The sequence below is a fragment of the Nerophis lumbriciformis genome, linkage group LG21 (assembly GCF_033978685.3).
Source record: "Nerophis lumbriciformis linkage group LG21, RoL_Nlum_v2.1, whole genome shotgun sequence".
NCBI classification, from domain to species: Eukaryota; Metazoa; Chordata; class Actinopteri; order Syngnathiformes; family Syngnathidae; genus Nerophis; species Nerophis lumbriciformis.
Genome location: NC_084568.2, coordinates 11,830,892 through 11,852,500, shown reverse-complemented (window position 1 = coordinate 11,852,500; position 21,609 = coordinate 11,830,892). Strand labels below are relative to the sequence as shown.

At 39.4% G+C, this 21,609-nt stretch overlaps 1 protein-coding gene across 1 annotated transcript in view; it reads left to right on the top strand.

The window, feature by feature from the left end:
* Window positions 1-19,964, top strand: part of LOC133621391 (uncharacterized) — a 24,318-nt gene extending 4,354 nt beyond the window's left edge. Inside the window, exons 3-5 of the mRNA XM_061983432.1 lie at window positions 9,763-9,901; window positions 10,102-10,209; window positions 19,053-19,964. Of these exons, the coding sequence (XP_061839416.1) occupies window positions 9,763-9,901; window positions 10,102-10,209; window positions 19,053-19,898 (1,093 nt within the window). The 3' untranslated portion in view covers window positions 19,899-19,964. The remainder of the gene's footprint in view (window positions 1-9,762; window positions 9,902-10,101; window positions 10,210-19,052) is intronic.
* The last annotated feature ends 1,645 nt before the right edge of the window (window positions 19,965-21,609 follow it).

Genomic DNA, 21,609 nt, shown 5'->3' with positions numbered 1-21,609 from the left:
ATAAATTTTCTGGTTATTTATTTACCAAAATTTGTAAACTATGGCTTTATCCTTTTAACATTGCTTTAAAATAGCTGTGTGTGTGATGGATGTGAGCCACCACTAGGCTGATCAGTGCAACAGCAGGCAGTCATGAATGCTAAGGATAACAATAACATTTATTAACAAAACCTTTCTACATATAAAGTGCAACATTTCCACATATAAAGTGCAACATTAAACTGCTTCAAGTTGTTGCTCAGATTAAATAAAATGACAAAACTTTTCTCCTTCGTACAAAAAGTGCAACATTAAACAGTTTCAAGTCAATTCAGCCTCAGATTAACTTTTCTTCCCCCCCCCCCAGCCTTTAACCCTGGTGACTTTCACTCAATTTTCATGTTTTTTGCCAGAAAAATCTGTTTATCCACATTGTCTGCAGAAAGAGCAAACCTGCTTGCAGTTAAAATGTCTCCAGCTGTGGAAAATACCTATTCGCTGGGCACGGAGCTCTCAGGTATGGCGAGGTAGTGCCTGGCTAACTTGGCAGTAAGAGGATATATGGGCTCATTGTTCTTCCACCATAGAAGTGGCTCAAAATCTAGTTTTTAATGCAATATGAAAACATTTGTTATTGCTTTAGCCCTGCCTGACTCGCCGAGGAGAAGCTGCTGGAATGCGGTGGGAGCTGTGTTTGTTCGTCTTTCTCTTCGTTGAAGCGATGTTATCCTTTGTTGTATCGCACCGCGAAGCCCAAATATTCCCAAACGGGAGATCTTAACGAGGCAGGAGGGTCTTCCAGCTCTGGCTTTTTTGTAGTAGCCCCGTCGTTGCTCGCATGCCGTGTGTTGTGCCTCAGTATGCATTGTTTACACAACGTGCGGTGCGCTACTTAATATGTCCGTGTGGAAACTCGTTCGGTACACCTCCGAACCGAACCCCCCGTACCGAAACGGTTCAATACAAATACACGTACTGTTACATCCTTAATGTATACACATACATGTATGTGTATATATATATATATATATATATATATATACACACACACACACACACACACACACACACACACACACACACATCCATATATACACACACGTGTATATTAGAGATGTCCGATAATATCGGCCTGCCGATATTATCAGCCGATAAATGCGTTTAAATGTAATATAGGAAATTATCGGTATCGTTTTTTTTTTGTTTTTTTAATTAAATCAACATAAAAAAACACAAGATACACTTACCAATCCCTTCCTCCCCCATTTACACTCATTCACACAAAAGGGTTGTTTCTTTCTGTTATTAATATTCTGGTTCCTACATTATATATCAATATATATCAATACAGTCTGCAAGGGATACAGTCCGTAAGCACACATGATTGTGCGTGCTGCTGGTCCACTAATAGTACTAACCTTTAACAGTTAATTTTACTCATTTTCATTAATTACTAGTTTCTATGTAACTGTTTTTATATTGTTTTACTTTCTTTTTTATTCAAGAAAATGTTTTTAATTTATTTATCTTATTTTATTACTTTTTAAAAAAAAAAAAGTACCTTATCTTCACCATACCTTGTTGTCCGAATTAGGCATAATAATGTGTTAATTCAACGACTGTATATATCAGTTGATATCGGTATCAGTTGATATCGGTATCGGTAATTAAAGAGTTGGATCCACCTGTCGATCTCACGATCCACTGTTCCCTCAATCATGAACAAGTCTCAGAGGTACTTGAACTCCTCCGCTTGGGGCAAGATCTCCTCCCCAACCTGGAGATGGCACTCCAACCCTTTTCCAGACGAGAACCAGGGACTCTGACTCGGATTGGCCGATTCTCGTCTTCATCGCTTCACACTCTGCTGAAAACCGATTCCAGTGAGAGCTGAAGATCCTGGCCAAATGAAGCCAGCAGGACCACATCATCCGCAGAAAGCGGAGACCTAATCCCTCAGCCACCAAACTGGATTGCCTCAATGTCAAATTATTAATGGGGGCCACATTTCCAGAAAGCTAAGGATTGGGGGGCCAAACGTCTCTCTACCTTGTATATTCCTGAAGAACCAACATCTTCTACAGTAGACATTGGATTTTGATCTAGTTATTTTGTCAGTTACAGTAGCACGCTGATGTTTTTTAAGGACCTTTTGAAGATCGTGGCCAAATGAAGCCAGCAGGATCACATCATCCGCAGAAAGCAGAGACCTAATCCTGCAGCCACCAAACCAGATTCCCTCGGTGCCCTAACTGTTTCCTAGAAATTACGTCAAAAATATGAACAGGACTTGGAATAAAGGGTAGCCCTGGCGGAGCGCCATTCACTGGAAGAACAAAATATGTGAATCGTAATCACAGCTTATGTCACACCTGTTTTCGAGAGAAAGATGGTCCATGTCATGTAATATGTTGCGAAACAAGTACAACAGCCAGGTCCCGGGCCCCACACGTCAAACTCCTGTCTTTTCCCAATGTGACTGAGTTACGGTTCCCACCGTTACACACGCCGTACTATACACATTTAAGGCAACGTCCATCCATCCATCTGCTTCCGCTTATCCAAAGTTGGGTTGCAGGGGCAGCAGCCTAAGCAGAGAAGCCCAGACTTCCCTCTCCTGTTCCCGGTGGATCCCAAAGCGTTCCCAGGCCAGCTGGAGTCCACATTTCCAGAAAGCTAAGGATTGGGGGGCCAAAGTTCTCCCTATCTTGTATATTCCTGAAGAACCAGCATCTTCTACAGTAGACATTGGGTTTTAAACTGGTTATTTCAGTGATTTTCAACCTTTTTTGAGCCAAGGCACATTTTTTGTGTTGACAAAATCCGGAGGCACACCACCAGCAGAAATCATTAAACAACGAAACTCAGTTGACAGAAAAAAGTCGTTGTCGCAATTGTTGGATATGACTTTAAACCATAACCAAGCATGCATCAATATAGCTCTTGGTGTACTCTCACCACCTGTCACATCACCCCCTGACTTATTTGGAGTTTTTTGCTGTTTTCCTGTGTGTAGTGTTTTAGTTCTTGTCTTGCGCTCCAATTTTGGTGGCTTTTTCTCTTTTTTTGGTATTTTCCTGTGGCAGTTTCATGTCTTCCTTTGAGCGATATTTCCCGCATCTACTTTGTTTTAGCAATCAAGGATATTTCAGTTGTTTTTATCCTTCTTTGCGTGGACATTGTTGATTGTCATGTCATGTTCGGATGTACATTGCGGACGCCATCTTTGCTCCACAGTAAGTCTTTGCTGTCGTCCAGCATTCTGTTTTTGTTTACTTTGTAGCCAGTTCAGTTTTAGTCTCGTTCTGCATAGCCTTCCCTAAGCTTCAATGCCCTTTCTTAGGGGCATTCACCTTTTGTTTATTTTTGGTTTAAGCATTAGAAACCTTTTTACCTGCACACTGCCTCCCGCTGTATCCGACATCTACAAAGCAATTAGCTACCTGCTACCAGCTACTGATATGAAAGAGTATTACAGGGTTACTCTGCCGAGCTCTAGACAGCACCGACACTTAACAACAACACATAATTTACAGACTATAATTACTGGTTTGCAAAAAATATTTTTTTTTTACCCCAAATAGGTGACATTAGATCATCTCCCACGGCACACCAGACTGTATCTCACGGCACACTAGTGTGCCGCGGCACAGTGGTAGAAAATCACTGAGTTATTTGATCAGTTACAGTAACACGATGTTGTTTTTAAGGACCTTTTGTAAAAAATGAATAAAAATTAAAATTGTCAAGTCATCTGGACAGCACTTTAGTGTTTCACAAGTTTTTTCAACTGAACTTGCTGGGCCCGAATATGGGACCTTGAGGAACACCACAAGTATAACTAAAGAAGTTGGACAAATGACTACATCTAATGGAAACAAGCTACAGCAACACCTTAGTTACCAAAATCGCGTGACATTAAAAAAAATTGCAACTACCAAAAAGAAGGGGACTGAAAGGGGTGCCTTGAGGAACGCCTCAGTTATGTAAATCACTAGTTTGGACCGCACTGTCCTATGTTTGCTAGCAAGGTTAAAGGCCTACTGAAACAACACTACTACCGACCACGCAGTATGATAGTTTATATATCAATGATGAAATCTTAACATTGCAACACATGCCAATACGGCCGGGTTAGATTAGTAAAGTGCAATTTTAAATTTCCCGCGAAATATCCTGCTGAAAACGTCTCGGTATGATGACGTCTGCGCGTGACGTCACGGATTGTAGCGGACATTTTGGGACACCATTGTGGCTAGCTATTAAGTCGTCTGTTTTCATCGTAAAATTCCACAGTATTCTGGACATCTGTGTTGGTGAATCTTTTGCAATTTGTTCAATGAACAATGGAGACAGCAAAGAAGAAAGCTGTAGGTGGGAAACGGCGTATTAGCGGCCGGCTGCAGCAACACAAACACGTAGCGGCTACATTGTAGTGGTGTTTCATTGTTTACATTCCCGGAAGATGACAGTCAAGCTTTACCATTGGCCTGTGGAGAACTGGGACAACAGAGACTCTTACCAGGAGGACTTTGAGTTGGATACGCAGACGTGGTACTGTGAGTACGCAGCTGCGGCTTCCAAACATTTGATCGCTTGCCCGTACGTGCGTGCCGCTATGTGCATGTCACGTACGTAACTTTGGGGACTTTGGGGAAAAATATGTGCTGTATGAACTTTGGGGAGGTGAACGGTACTTTGGGCTGTGGGATTGAGTGTGTTGTGCAGGTGTTTGAGTTGTATTAGCGGGTTATATGGACGGGAGGGGGGATGTGTTTGTTATGCGGAATTAATTTGTGGCATATTAAATATAAGCCTGGTTGTGTTGTGGCTAATAGAGTATATATATGTCTTGTGTTTATTTACTGTTTTAGTCATTCCCAGCTGAATATCAGGTCCCACCCGCCTCTCACAGCATCTTCCCTATCTGAATCGCTCCCACTGCCCTCTAATCCTTCACTCTCACTTTCCTCATCCACGAATCTTTCATCCTCGCTAAAATTAATGGGGTAATCGTCGCTTTCTCGGTCCGAATCGCTCTCGCTGCTGGTGGCCATGATTGTAAACAATGTGCAGATGTGAGGAGCTCCACAACCTGTGACGTCACGCTACTTCCAGTACAGGCAAGGCTTTTTTTTTATCAGCGACCAAAAGTTGCGAACTTTATCATCGATGTTCTCTACTAAATCCTTTCAGCAAAAATATGGCAATATCGCGAAATGATCAAGTATGACACATAGAATGGACCTGCTATCCCCGTTTAAATAAGAAAATCGCATTTCAGTAGGCCTTTAAAGTCTCAATGCCAATGGACCAAGTTACTCTACACAACAGGAGCCCTCTCTTGTTTTTAGGAATTTACTGAAAAAATGTTTGTCCCCCAAGTTTTGAACTTGACCCGGAATGGTGTCAATACCGGGCTGGATTTGGCCCCCGGCCCCCCAGTTGAAGAGCACTGGCCTAGAAATTCTGTCTATAAGATTACGAACAGAACCGGTGACAACGAACAGCACTGGCGGAGCGCCACTGACTGGAAATAGTTTTGCCAAGTAACCGTCACTTATATGTCACACCCGTTTTCTCGAGAAAGGCGGTCCACATGATGGAACACATTGCGAAAAACCAGCTCTCAGCTTACACAGGGCATCAAGCACGGCAGCCAAGTCCCAGGCCCCCACACGTCATGTTTTTTCCCCTGATGTGACTGGGTTTCGATTCCCAGCTCCACTGTCGTACCGTCCACATTGAAGGCAACATATGTCGAACAATCAATTTCGAAGGAGATTATAGCTCATTAGCTTCGTTAAGAAATTGTTCCTGAAGGAGAGGTGATGTTAGAACCAAGATGACAAGGTGCAGATTTAACTATGGCTGACTGGTTTAATGCAGTTGTCTGTCTTGGAGACTGGGGGGGTCAAGACTTGTGGTCTACATAACATGTAACAGTGGTTCTTTGGTAAAAAAAAATCTGCATAGATTTTCTTTTACAAGACTATTTTCAAACTTTTTTTTTCCTCTTTTAAAAAGGAGCGTTTTGAGAGGCGGAGTTGTTAGATGCAAAATAATCTCCTGTACCACGCCCCCTCACGCTCAGTGAGCATTCACTCCCGCCCGACAGAAGCGTTCTGTCGTTTCTTTAGCTTTCCTGCTTTTATTTTGCACTTTGGACTTTGCTGATCCCGCGACCCCAAAAGGGACAAGCGGTAGAAAATGGATGGATGGATGGACTTTGCTGACCGCCAGCAGCCGTCTGTTTTGAGCGACTTGCACCACAACACAACATCCCGGATGATATAGCGAGACCAGCGGCTCAATGTGTTTTAATGTCGGCAACAAAAAAGGGGTCAAAGATGCAGGCAGACAAAAGTGAGGAATGTAGCCCGGCTCCAGTAAATGTCTGGAACTATACACTGACTAAGGTTAAAGGGGAACATTATCACAATTTCAGAAGGGTTAAAACCATTAAAAATCAGTTCCCAGTGGCTTATTTTATTTTTCGAAGTTTTTTTTCAAAATGTTACCCATCACGCAATATCCCTAAAAAAAGCTTCAGTGCCTGATTTTAACCATCGTTGTATACACCCGTCCATTTTCCTGTGACGTCACACAGTGATGCCAATACAAACAAACATGGCGCATAGAACAGCAAGGTATAGCGACATTAGCTCGGATTCAGACTCGGATTTCAGCGGCTTAAGCGATTCAACAGATTACGCATGTATTGAAACGGATGGTTGTAGTGTGGAGGCAGGTAGCGAAAACGAAATTGAAGAAGAAACTGAAGCTATTGAGCCATATCGGTTTGAACCGTATGCAAGCGAAACCGACGAAAACGACACGACAGCCAGCGACACGGGAGAAAGCGAGGACGAATTCGGCGATCGCCTTCTAACCAACGATTGGTATGTGTTTGTTTGGCATTAAAGGAAACTAACAACTATGAACTAGGTTTACAGCATATGAAATACATTTGGCAACAACATGCACTTTGAGAGTGCAGACAGCCCAGTTTTCATCAATTAATATATTCTGTAGACATACCCTCATCCGCTCTCTTTTCCTGAAAGCTGATCTGTCCAGTCCAGTTGGAAATGCATCTGCTTTGAGAGTCGCAGGATATCCACACATTCTTGCCATCTCTGTCGTAGCATAGCTTTCGTCGGTAAAGTGTGCGGAACAAACGTCCAATTTCTTGCCACTTTCGCATCTTTGGGCCACTGGTGCAACTTGAATCCGTCCCTGTTCGTGTTGTTACACCCTCCGACAACACACCGACGAGGCATGATGTGTCCAAGGTACGGAAAACAGTCGAAAAAACGGAAAATAACAGAGCTGATTTGACTCGGTGTTTGTAATGCGTTTGAGAAAATGGCGGATTGCTTCCCGATGTGACGTCACGTTGTGACGTTATCGCTCCGAGAGCGAATATTAGAAAGGCGTTTAATTCGCCAAAATTCACCCATTTAGAGTTCGGACATCGGTTAAAAAAATATATGGTCTTTTTCTGCAACATCAAGGTATATATTGACGCTTACATAGGTCTGGTGATAATGTTCCCTTTTAAACTTCTACCGAGGCTGTGACTTTCTAAAGACCCCGGACGTATACATGTGTATATTGACAATAAAAGGTTTTTCTATTCTATATCATGTACACCAGTGTTTTTCAACCTTTTTTGAGCCAAGGCACATTTTTTGCGTTGAAAAAATCCGGAGGCACACCACTAGCAGAAATCATAAACTCAGTTGACAGTTAAAAGTCATTGTCGCAATTGTTGGATATGACTTTAAAGCATAACCAACCATACATCACTATAGCTCTTGTCTCAAAGTAGGTGTACTGTCACCGCCTGTCACATCACACCCTGACTTATTGAGTTTTTTGCTGTTTTCCTGTGTGAAGTGTTTTAGTTCTTGTCTTGTGCTCCTATTTTGGTGGCTTTTTCTCTTTTGTTGGTATTTTCCTGTAGCAGTTTCATATCTTATATTTCCCGCATCTACTTTGTTATAGCAATCAAGAATATTTAAATGGTTTTTATTCTTCTTTGTGGGGACGTTGTTGATTGTCATGTCATGTTCGGATGTACATTGTGGACGCCGTCTTTGCTCCACAGTAAGTCTTTGCGGTCGTCCAGCATTCTGTTTTTGTTTACTTTGTAGCCAGTTCTGTCAAGACGTGGACTATGGTGTGTTTGTTTTCCCGAGATGCAAGTAAAGCTGGACTGGTCATGGCGTGAAGGTAAATACATATTTATTTATAACACTCAAAGGAACAAAAAGCGCGCTCAAGGCGGAAGTACAAACTTGACTAACGAAACAAAAAGACTTGCACGTGGGCAAAAAACTGTGAACAATTAAACAAAAACACTAACTGTGGCATTAATAGAAAAAACTTACTTGGACATGGCATGAAGTGCGCAGAGGTAGACAGAGTGTGACAGGGGTATGAATGCGGGATGTCACCAGAATGACAAACTGAAAACAATGAACTTAAATACTATAGACATGATTAACGAAAACAGGTGCGTGACTCAAAACGTGAAACAGGTGCGTGACGTGACAGGTGAAAACTAATGGGTTGCTATGGTGACAAACAAGAGTGCACAATGAGTCCAAACGTGGAACAGGTGAAACTAATGGGTAATCATGGAAACAAGACAAGGGATTGAAAAGCCAGAAACTAAAGAGTCCAATAACTAAACAAAACAAAACATTACTAAAACAAAACATGATTACACTGACATGACAAGTTCAGTGTAACTTCCGTTCTGCATAGCCTTCCCTAAGCTTCAATGCCTTTTCTTAGGGGCACTCACCTTTTGTTTATTTTTGGTTTAAGCATAAGACACGGTTACACTGCTGAGCTCTAGACACTCAACAACAACACATCTTTTGCAGACTATAATTACTGGTTTGCAAAAAAATGTTTTAACCCAAATATGTCAAATTAGATCTCCCACGGCACACCAGACTGTATCTCACGGCACACTAGTGTGCCACGGCACAGTGGTTGAAAAAACACTGCACTAGACAACGGCATATTATTTGCAGATTATAATTATTGATTTGCAAATAATATTTTTGGGACCAATTAGGTGAAGTTGCATAATTTCCCACGGCACACTAGACAATATCTCACGGCACAATAGTGTGCCGCGGCACAGTGGTTGCTAAAAGCTATAAAAGCTATAAGGTACGCTACGAGCTACATCGCAAACATCATAACTGGTCTATTGCCAAACACAGTAGACACTGATCCAATTAAAAGTACTTTTTAGGAAAATCATTCTTTATGTGTTGCTATCGTCTTACATTATAAAGTTAAGCCAGCTACACAACAAATCGAGCTAAGTTTGAGCTAGTTCTCAGGGCATTCAATCGATCGCAACTGGACTGTTTGGTTTGTCTTAGGAGACGTTTCGCCTCCCATCCGAGCAAGCTTCATCAGTTCATGCTCATAGACTGAGATTGGTCCAACTAGATCTGACTAATCTAAGTCTAGGACTAGTTCTTCCTGAGGAGTGCAGTGACATCGATGGATGCCTTAATCCGAAACATGACCATCTTCTCGAAGCATTTCATGAATATCGGAGTGAGGGCTAGGTGTCATTGTGGAGCTCTTTGGTACAAGTACTATGGATGCAGTCTTCAAGCCGGTTGGAACAGTAGATAGTCTGAGGTGTTAAAAATAGCTTGGGATATTGTCTGGGTATTCACATCTGAAGGTTGTTTCATGTGTGACGCTGGAACTAAGATCTACGTTTTACGTTTCTTGGATCCGCAGACAAGCCAACCACCTGAACATTGTGAAGCTGCTGGGGAAGATCAACCTCCAAGATGGAAATTGGATCATTCCACTGGAGTTCATCTTCGGAGAGGAACTGGAGATCACCATCTTTAAGACCGCCAAATCCAAAATAAAGGTGAGCATCAGGTAGATTCTGCACCTATCTACAGCTTTCCGAAGTTTGTTTCAGGTGGCACAAAATAACCGGTCAGCCGATTAAACATGCAAATGTAATTCCTCTAACGACATGAATTTTCATTCAGTTCTGAGGGGGCGAAAGCTAGAAGTTGACCTTGTTCCAACTCCGCCTTTTTTTTTTTTTTTGCCTCTCTGCAGCTAACCCCTGCTAATAAAGGCAAAATCATTGTGGGCATGTGTGAGGGACTACTGCACCTCCATGCCCTAGACATCGTCCATCAAGACCTCAAGCCTGATAACATCATGGTGACTACCCCACACACTCTTATAAACAGCTGAAAACTGTTAGCTCGCAATGTTCTAAATACAGCTTCAAAATGTAAAAAAAGTAATGGCTAATTTTATATATATATATATATATATATATATATATATATATACATACACACACACAGTATATACACACACATTTATGCGTGTGTATTAAAAATGTATTTATGTATATATACATACATATGTGTGTGTGTGTATATATATACACAGATATACATATACATACATATCTACACATACACATGGACATACATATACATATATATACACACATATATATATATATATATATATATACATATATATATATATATACACACACACATACAGTATACCAAACCCAAAACCAGTGAAGTTGACATGTGTAAATCGTAAATAAAAACAGAATACAATGATTTGCAAATCCTTTTCAACTTATATTCAATTGAATAGACTGCAAAGACAAGATAGTTAATGTTCGAACTGAGAAACTTAATTTTTCCAAATAATGATTAACTTAGAATTTAATGGCAGCAACACATTGCAAACAAGTTGGCAGAGGGGCATTTTTACCACTGTGTTACATGACCTTTCCTTTTAACAACACCCAGTAAACGTTTGGGAACTGAGGAGACCAATTTTTGAAGCTTTTCAGGTGGAATTATTTCCCATTCTTGCTTGATGTACAGCTTAAGTTGTTCAACAGTCCGGGGGTCTCCGTTGTGGTATTTTAGGCTGCATAATGTGCCACACATTTTCAACAGGAGACAGGTCTGGACTACAGGCAGGCCAGTCTAGTACCCGCACTCTTTTACTACAAAGCCACGGTGTTGTAACACTTGGCTTGGCATTGTCTTGCTGAAATAAGCAGGAGCGTCCATGATAACGTTGCTTGGATGGCAACATATGTTGCTCCAAAACCTGTTTGTACCTTTCAGCATTAATGGCGCCTTCACAGATGTGTAAGTTACCCATGTCTTGGACACTAATACACCCCCATACCATCACAGATGCTGGCTTTTGAACTTTGCGCCTATAACAGTCCGGATGGTTCTTTTCCTCCTTGGTCCGGAGGACACAACGTCCACAGTTTCCAAAATCACTTGTCAGACCACAGAACACTTTTACACTTTGCATCAGTCCATCTTAGATTAGCTCAGGCTCAGCGAAGCTGGCGGCGTTTCTGGGTGTTGTTGATAAATGGCTTTCACTTTGCATAGTCGAGTTTAAAACTTGCACTTACAGATATAGCGACAAACTGTAGTTACTGACAGTGGTTTTCTTAAGTGTTCCTGAGCCCATGTGGTGATATCCTTTACACACTGATGTCGGTTTTTGATGCAGTACCGCTTGAGAGATCAAAGGTCACGGGCATTCGATGTTGGTTTTCAGCCTTGCCGCTTACCTGCAGTGATTTCTCCAGATTCTCTGAACCTTTTGATGATATTACACACCTTAAATGGTGAAATCACTAAATTCCTTGCAATAGCTGGTTGAGAAATGTTGTTCTTAAACTGTTGGACAATTTGCTCACGCATTTGTTCACAAAGTGGTGACCCTCACCCCATCCTGGTTTGTGAATGACTGAGCATTTCATGGAAGCTGCTTTTATACCCAATCATGGCACCCACCTGTTCCCAATTAGCCTGTTAGCCTGTGGGATGTTCCAAAGAAGTGTTTGATGAGCATTCCTCAACTTTCTCAGTCTTTTTTGCCACTTGTGCCAGCTTTTTTGAAACATGTTGCAGGCATCAAATTCCAAATGAGCTAATATTTGCAAAAAATAACAAACTTTACCAGTTCGAACATTAAATATCTCGTCTTTGCAGTCTATTCAATTGAATATAGGTTGAAAAGGATTTGCAAATCATTATATTCTGTTTTTATTTACCATTTACACAACGTTCCAACTTCACTGGTTTTGGGTTTGTATTTAAATACATTTATACTGTACACACACACACACACACACACACACACACACACACACACACACACACACACACACACACACACACACACACACACACACACACACACACACATATATATACTATGCAAATATAAAAAAGGTAAGCTTTCAGTTAATTATTTTTTGAGGGAATTCGTATTTGTAATTGTTTTTTAAACTTCATTATTTACTTCAAGTTATTACAGTATGTCTCTATATACATATTTATTTATTTTTAATTAATTTTGGCCAAAGGGGGCACATTTCAATTTCTTACACACACTTATTACATATGTTGGCCAGAGGGGGAAGCACTTCAAATTTCTACACACACTTGTTATTTCATATGTTGACCAGAGGTGGAGCACTTTTAAAACCAACACAGTCAATTTGAAAAATCCCTCCTTTTTGGGACCACCCTAAGGGGTGCTAATGAGACATTCTCTATTAGATGCAATGGTTTTCCGTATTGGGACCATGATTTATGTCCTAACTTGTTCACCGCTCCTCATATGGAAGCTACTTTTCCTTGTTGGTGTCTCAAGAAGGGTAGAAATACCACACACACACACACACACACACACACACACACACACACACACACACACACACACACACACACACACACACACACACACACACACACACACACGCACACACACACACACACACACACACGACCAAATGAGCCGTAATTAAAATGACAGATACGAGGCAGATTGGCAATGATAAACTGCGAAGGAATTTCGCCCACGCCTTAGTGGCGTCATACTTTCACTATTTTATTTCTCGGCACCGCAAATTCAGATTTTGATAAGAATTAGTACAAGTGATGATGGCGACACTTTGAAGTGCTGGAGACTGGACCTCAATATCGACACCAGTTCATTTTATTTAGTTCATACGCGTCATTTCAAGCCTTTTATGTTGCAAAATAATCCTCTAAAACAGGGGTGTCAAACTCAAATACAGAGTGGGCCAAAATCTAAAACTGAACAAAGCCGCGGGCCAAGGTTGAACAAATGAACCTTTTAATAGAGACCCAAACAAGTTTTGCATTGAATATTGAACAAGCAAGGCTTATATAACTTCATAGTGACATGCAAACTCGAGTTTCATATAATAATAATAATAATAATAATTAAAAATATCAATGACATATAAAATACAATTTAAATAAAAATTGAATGCCTCTTTTCTATTTGCAGCCTTCTGAGGTAAATATCAACATTAACTTTTTCCACAGGCTAATAAATTTGAAAATAAAATAATGAATAAACCAACCATTCAGGACTTTAAACTGCTCAGTTTGCAACACACTGATCTAATCTGATGTGCCCAAGCCAGATACCTGTCATCTTTTCTTGGATGCTAGTTCATATATGTCGGGGCTCAGGCTTTGAGCTGAGGCAACTTTCATTATCAAACGAAGGTGTTCATCAGTCATTATATCTAGTAGTCCACCCGGACCACAGTCTTGGGGGCGTGCCTTAAAGGCACTGCCTTTAACGTCCTGTACGAGCTGTCGTCACGTCCGCTTTTCATACATTCTAACAACATGCCGGCCCAGTCACAAGATATGTGCGGCTTCTGTACGCACACACACGTGAATGCAACGCAAACTTGATCAACAGCGATACAGGTTACACTGAGGGTGGCTGTATAAACAACTTTAACAATGTTATAAATATACACCACACTGTGAATCCACACGAAACAAGAATGACAAACACATTTCGGGAGAACATTCGCACTGTAACACAACAGAACAAATATCCAGAACCCTTTGCAGCACTAACTCTTCCGAGACGCTACAAAATACACCCCCCGCTACCACCAGCGGAAGTGACGATTTTCAGGAGGGGCACTGAAATTTGTGAGTCTCCCGGTAGGGTTGGTAAGTATGACCAATTTTGGCCCGCGGGCCAGTTTGACACCCGTGCTCTAGAGCATGGCTATCAAACTCCTTCTCATTGAGGGCCACATCATAGTTATGACTGCCATCTCAGCGTCGCTTGTAACAGCCAATAATACACGATTTGTTCATGCATTTGATTATTAGTATTATTTTTAATACACTGTAAAAAATATTTTTTTATTTTACAGTCGATAATTGGCAACTCAGTGTCTTTTTTTTTTTACAACTTACTGCAAATGGAAAAACTAACAACAAAAAAATTTATGGAGGAAAAAAATGGCAGTTTAGTAGCCAGAATTTTACATAAAATATACAGTGGGGGGTTTTTTGCAACATAAAAGGGACAAGCGGTAGAAAAATGGATGGATGGATTAATGTAAATGGAAAAACAGTACCACTGTTTTTTTTTGGTTTGTTTTTTAATTGTGGGAACAAAGCTGACAGTTTTTTATTGTATAAAAAATGCGGTACCGTTTTTCCATTTACACTAATACAAAAAAATTGTTTTTTACGGTAAAGAAAACTGGCAGCTCAGTCAATTTTTACAGTGAAAAAAATGCCAGCTAAGTTGCCAGAATTTTACAAAAATTATATATATATTTTTTTTGACAACAAATAACTGTAAATGCAAAAACAGTAGCACTGTTTTTTTTGTAAATGGCAACAAAGCTGCCAGTTTTTTACCATATAAAAAATGTGGTACCATTTTTCTATTCACACTAATACACCGTATAAAAAAACTGCCAGCTTAGTTTCCAAAATTTTACATAAAAAAAAAAAAAAAAAATATATATATATATATATATATATATATATATATATATATATATATATATTTTTTTTTTTTTTTTTTTTTTTTTTTACAATAAATAACTGTAAATGGAGAACAGTAACAGTTTTGTTTTTTAATTCTGGCAACAAAGCTGCCAGTTTTTTACTGTATAAAAAATGTTGTACTGTTTTTCCATTCACACTAATACACTGTAAAAAAAAAACCGTAGATTTTACAGTAAAAAAAAAAAAAACTGGCAGCTCAGTCGGTTTTTACGGTAAAAAAATGCCAGCTTAGTCGCCAGAATATTACATAAAATATACTGTATATGTATTTTCTTTTTACAAAAAATAACTGTAAATGGAAAAAGTTATTAACAGGGAGGAAAACAACTTTTATTTATTTATTTACTTTTCATTCTTGCAACCAGTTTACCGTATAAAAAAACGTGTTGCTGTTATTCCATTCACACGACTACGCCGTAAAAACGTAGATTTTATGGTAAAAAAAAGCAAATTGGCAGCTCAGTCGACAGATTTTTACTGTAAAATTTTCAGTGTTTAACGACATAACTGTAATGGAAAAACAGTACTACTGTTTTTTTACAGTGAAAAAATGCCAGCTTACACACTAAAAAATGTTGGGTTAAAAAATAACCCAATTTTAACCCAACTGCTGGTTCAGAAAAGGACAAAAGTTATTTTAATACAACATTTTGGGTTAAATTATATCAAAATTATTTGTATTCCATAAAAATATACTTAAAAGCAAGATATGAGTGACATATTCTTACAATAATTGCTGTGTATGGTCATAGTAGTCCTATACAGCATGCTCATATATTGTCATGTACATAAAATGTGTAATTGTAAATAATGTTAATTAGATTAATCCATAATTAAATTCCCTTCAAGAAAAAAGTAACTTTTTAATTAAAAAAAAAAGCCTTTTACCCCAAAATGCGTTACTCATTGAAAAACAACCCAAAAGTGGTTCATAGTTTTTGAAAACCCAGAAATTGAGTTAAAATAATACCATTATAACCCAAAAAATGGATTGCTCTTCATAAAAATAACTCCAAAATTTAACCCAACACTCGCAACTCATAAATTGGGTTATCAAAATAACCCAGCATTTTTTTGTGTGTAGACGCCAGAATTTTACATAAAATATATACAGTATATATATTTTACAATAAATAACTTTAAATGTAAAAACAGTACCAATGTTTTTTTTAATTCTGGGAACTAAAATGCCAGATTATTTTTTACCGTATAAAAAATGTATTGCCATTATTCCATTCACACGACTACACGGTAAAAAAAACAAATTTTACGGTAAAAAAAAAAGAGCAAATTAGCAGTTTATTCGACAGATTTTTACTGTAAAATTTACAGTGTTTTTTTTTTTTTAATTTGTTTTACAACATGTAAATGGAAAAACAATACTACTGTTTTTTTACGGTGAAAAAATGCCAGCTTAGACGCCAGAATTTTACATAAAATATGTACCGTATTTTTCGGACTATAAGTCGCAGTTTTTTTCATAGTTTATGAAAGTTGCATAATGTTTTTTTCCTTCTTTATTATGCATTTTCGGCAGGTGCGACTTATACTCCGGTGCGACTTATACTCCGAAAAATACGGTATTGTTTTTACAATAAATAACTGTAAATGTAAAAACAGTACCAATGTTTTTTTTTATTCTGGGAACTAAAATGCCAGATTATTTTTTACCGTATAAAAAATGTATTGCCATTATTCCATTCACACGACTACACGGTAAAAAAACAGATTTTACGGTAAAAAAAAAAGAAAATTAGCAGTTTATTAGACAGATTTTTACTGTAAAATTTAGTGTTTTTTTTAATTTATTTATTTTTACAACATATTACTGTAAATGGAAATTTACTCCGAAAAATATGGTATTATTTTTACATTAAATAACTGTAAATGTAAAAACAGTACCAATGGTTTTCTTTATTTTGGCAACTAAGCTGCCAGTTTTTTTTACCATGGAAAAAATGTGGTAGCGGTAGATTTTACGGTAAAAAGAAATGGCGACAGATTTACTGTAAAAAAAATTGTGATCGTTTTGCGGTAATATGCTGGAGAAAAAAAAATACATAAAAAAAAAAAAAAACTCTACAGTGTACAATTTGATGGATATCTTGCTCTGAAATCATAATTCAAGCAGACATTTATGTTTGTTTTTTTAAATTATTATTTGGACAAAAGAATTGTTTGGGAAGTGTGATAATATTATATTTGTTGCAATATGAAGTTTAAAAAGGTATGCAATTTCATCCAAAATGTATCGTTTATACACCCCCCCCTCCTCCCCCCCATTTTTTGGTATATATTGTTTTTCACCTGACATGTATACTGTCTATGTGTACATCATTTTCCCTTCTTTTTTTACGTAATTGTTTATATACATGTTACAGGTTATATATCTTTTATTATTGAATGTATCAGATGTGATGAATATTTAATGGGGCACAATGGAAACAAGCCTTTTGGCTTTTTGTGCCATCCATTTGCCTTTTTAAAGCATTACCTGGATTCAATTCTTTAAGATGTCAATAAACTTCTCAAGCAAGCATTGAAAAAAAAGATCTGGTGTTTTGACACCCGTGCTATAGAAACTTCCAGTAAATGGAGTAGAACATGGGTCGGGGACACCTTTTTGGCTTTTTGAAAACCATGAAAGCCAAAATATTTTCAAATGTATTTCCGTGAGAGCCATATAATATTTTTTTCAAACACTGAATACAACTAAATGCGTGCATTTTTAAGTAAGACCAACATTTTTAGAGTATAATACCGTATTCTTCGGACTATAAGTCGCAGTTTTTTTTCATAGTTTGGCCGGGGGTGCGACTTATACTCAGGAGCGACTTGTGTGTGAAATTATTAACACATTACCGTAAAATATCAAATATTATTATTTAGCTCATTCCCGTAAGAGACTAGACGTATAAATCATGGGATTTAGCGATGAGGAGTGACAGATTGTTTGGTAAACGTATAGCATGTTCTATATGTTATAGTTATTCGAATGACTCTTACCATAATATGTTACGTTAAAATACCAGGCACCTTCTCAGTTGGTTATTTATGCCTCATGTAACGTACACTTATTCAGCCTGTTGTTCACTATTCTTTATTTATTTTAAATTGCCTTTCAAATGTCTATTCTTGGTGTTGGCTTTTATCAAACACATTTCCCCAAAAAATGCGGCTTATACTCCAGTGCGACTTATATGTTTTTTTCCTTCTTTATTATGCATTTTCGGCCGGTGCGACTTATACTCCGAAAAATACGGTAGTCTTTTTTTGTTTAAATAACATTGTTATTCTGAAGCTAACCAATAATAAATAAAATACTTCTTACCATTAATGCGACTTCTTGAACAGGTGCGGTAGAAAACGGATGGATGGATTAAAATGCATGGAAATGTTTTATTTTTGAACGTTACTGTGATTACCAGCGGAATTATTCATTACTTATCGTGTTAAGCAATGTCAGCTTTCACAATGAATTATGATTATAATATAGAGTATTGACGCCTGCTGGAACCATGCTGTCTGTTAATTGTTCCTCTTGATTGGAAGCGCTGTCTTTGCTCTCCTATGAAACGTGTTTGTGTAAACATCACCACTGCGATGCTGACCGCTGTATGAGAGGCTATAATGCTGATAGGATATAAATAAAGACCGGAAGAGAGTGAAATTAGAATGTGTCGTTTTGTGACTTGATTGAAACATGCTTGTACCAAACACACAGAACAAGAACATTTTGGGTACGACTTCATGACTTGGTCTTTTTTATTAATTTGTAGAAAATTAAATACTGAAGTCATATTAGTTCAATTCAAGAAGTCTTTGTCATGCATACATGGCAAATGTATTTTGTACCATGAATTGATTACGTGGACCCCGACTTAAACAAGTTGAAAAACTTATTTGGGTGTTACCATTTAGTGGTCAATTGTACGGAATATGTACTGTACTGTGCAATCTACTTATAAAAGTTTCAATCAATCAATCAAAGTTTAGATTTATCTGAGAGCCAAATGCGGTCATCAAAAGAGCCACATCTGGCTCTAGAGCCGTAGGTTCCCTACCTTGTTCGTTAGAAGTGCAGCTGGAGAAGGTGTTGCGATACGTCACATGACTATTTCTGCATGACAGGTGGAACACGACACCAACCGGGCCGTCATCATCGACTTGGGCTTGGCCAAGTTCTTCCGCTGCGGCCTCAACTCGGCGAACGACATGGGCAACGAGGCGTACTCGGCGCCCGAGGTGCTGCAGAGGCGCAACCAGCGGGACCAGCGCTCGGACGTGTGGGCCATGGGGAAGATCATCGCCGAGCTGTGCGCCCGCGTCCGCCTGCACACCCTCACCTTTGGCCCCGGAAAGGTCCGCGAGGTCATGCCCGAGCAGCCCTACTGCCAGGCCGTGTGCCGCATGGTGGAGGCCAACCCCGTGAGAAGGGCCTCCATTGAGGGCGTCATCACGGACATGAGGGCGGCCGTGGCCATGAACCGCCTCCGTCCGCCTTCGACGCACGACCACCAGAGGAATCGCTCTCTCTCTCCCTCGCCTTTCAACCGGGAGAGAGGAGCGTCCCCGTTCAACGAGCCAAAAAACAGACCGCCGTCCCCTTTTCAGAGAGACCTGTCTCCGGTCAACACGGATCTCCCCCGGCCGGGATGGGAGCGCGGCTCGAGACCGCAACTCCAAGTCGACCGCCCCCGGGCGGGAACGCCGTCGCCCAAAAGGCTGGAGGTCCGCGACAACGGCCGCCAGGATCTGGTCGCCGCGGCCTTTCAAGACCTGACCGAAGGCGTGCTGAAGATGGCTTTGTACGAGGAGGCCGCCCGGGAGCTGTGCTGCAAGCTGCCCGCCACCGGCCACGTGATGGTGCGGCACTACGAGGAGAACGGCGGCGTGGGCACGTGGGCGCAGAAGGAGGTGGTGACGCGCAACGGGAAGATCATCAAGTACAACGACATCACCTATAACAATCAATAATATGGTACACAAAGCTCATTCTGATCGTGTTACAATGTTGGATACTCATCTTAAAAAAAACTGTTTTTCCTTTTTTTTTTTTTTATGCATTCTAAATCGTAAATAAAGGTTAGCAAAAGTCAGCTAACAATGGAGTCACTGGGAGTCGCTTTATTCCGCCCGTAAAGCCCTCTAAAAAAACATCCAAACAGCGCCAACAACATTCCATTTATATGTCATAACTTGAATATTAGCGATATCATTCACAGTAATACGCCGTAAAAAAAACAGATTTTACGGTAAAAAATTGGCAGCTCAGTCAACAGATTTTTTTCTGTATCATTTTCAGTTTTGTATTTTACAACATATTACTGTAAATGGAAAAACAGTCCTACTGCTTTTTTTACGGGGGAAAAATGCCAGCTTAGACGCCAGAATTTTAGACAAACGATACAGTACTTTACTGCAAATGACAAAAAGTACCCTGCGATGAGGTGGTGACTTGTCCAGGATGTACGCCGCCTTCCACCCGATTGTAACCGAGATAGGCTCTAGCGCCCCCTGCGACCCTGAAGGGAGTAAGGGGTAGAAAATGGATGGATGGATGGACAAAAAGTACCTGGTTTTTTTTATTCTAAAAACTAAGATTATATTTTTTTTAACCTATAAAAAAATGTGGTACTGTTTTTCCATTCACACTAATACGCCGTAAAAAAAATTGGCAGCTCAGTCGACAGATTTTTTACTGTATAATTTTCAGTTACCTTTTTTGTATTTTACAACATATTACTGTAAATGGAAAAACAGTCCTACTGCTTTTTTTACGGGGGAAAAATGCCAGCTTAGACGCCAGAATGTTACATATTTTTTTTACAATGAATAACTGTAAATAGAAAAACGGAACCACTGGGTTTTTTTTAATTCTGGCAACGAAGCTGCCAGTTTTTTACCGTATTAAAAATGTTGCCGTTATTACATTCACACAACTACGCCGTAAAAAAAACGTTGATTTTACGGTAAAAAAAAAAGAAGAAGCAAATTGACAGCTCAGTCGACAGATTTTTACTGTAAAATTGTTAATGTTTTCTTTTATTTTTACAACATATTACTGTAAATGGAATAACAGTACCACATTTTAAGGGGAAAAATGGCAGCTTTGTCGCCAAAATTTTAGACAAACGATACAGTACTTTACTGCAAATGACAAAAAGTACCCTGCGATGAGGTGGTGACTTGTCCAGGATGTACGCCGCCTTCCACCCGATTGTAACCGAGATAGGCTCCAGCGCCCCCTGCGACCCTGAAGGGAGTAAGGGGTAGAAAATGGATGGATGGATGGACAAAAAGTACCTGGTTTTTTTTATTCTAAAAACTAAGATTAGATTTTTTTTAACCTATAAAAAATGTGGTACTGTTTTTCCATTCACACTAATACGCCGTAAAAAAAATTGGCAGCTCAGTCGACAGATTTTTTACTGTATAATTTTCAGTTACCTTTTTTGTATTTTACAACATCCATCCATCCATCCATTTTCTACCGCTTATTCCCTTTGGGGTCGCTGGAGCCTATCTCAGCTACAATCGGGCGGAAGGCGGGGTACACCCTGGACAAGTCGCCACCTCATCGCAGGGCCAACACAGATAGACAGACAACATTCACACTCACATCCACACACTAGGGCCAATTTAGTGTTGCCAATCAACTTATCCCCAGGTGCATGTCTTTGGAGGT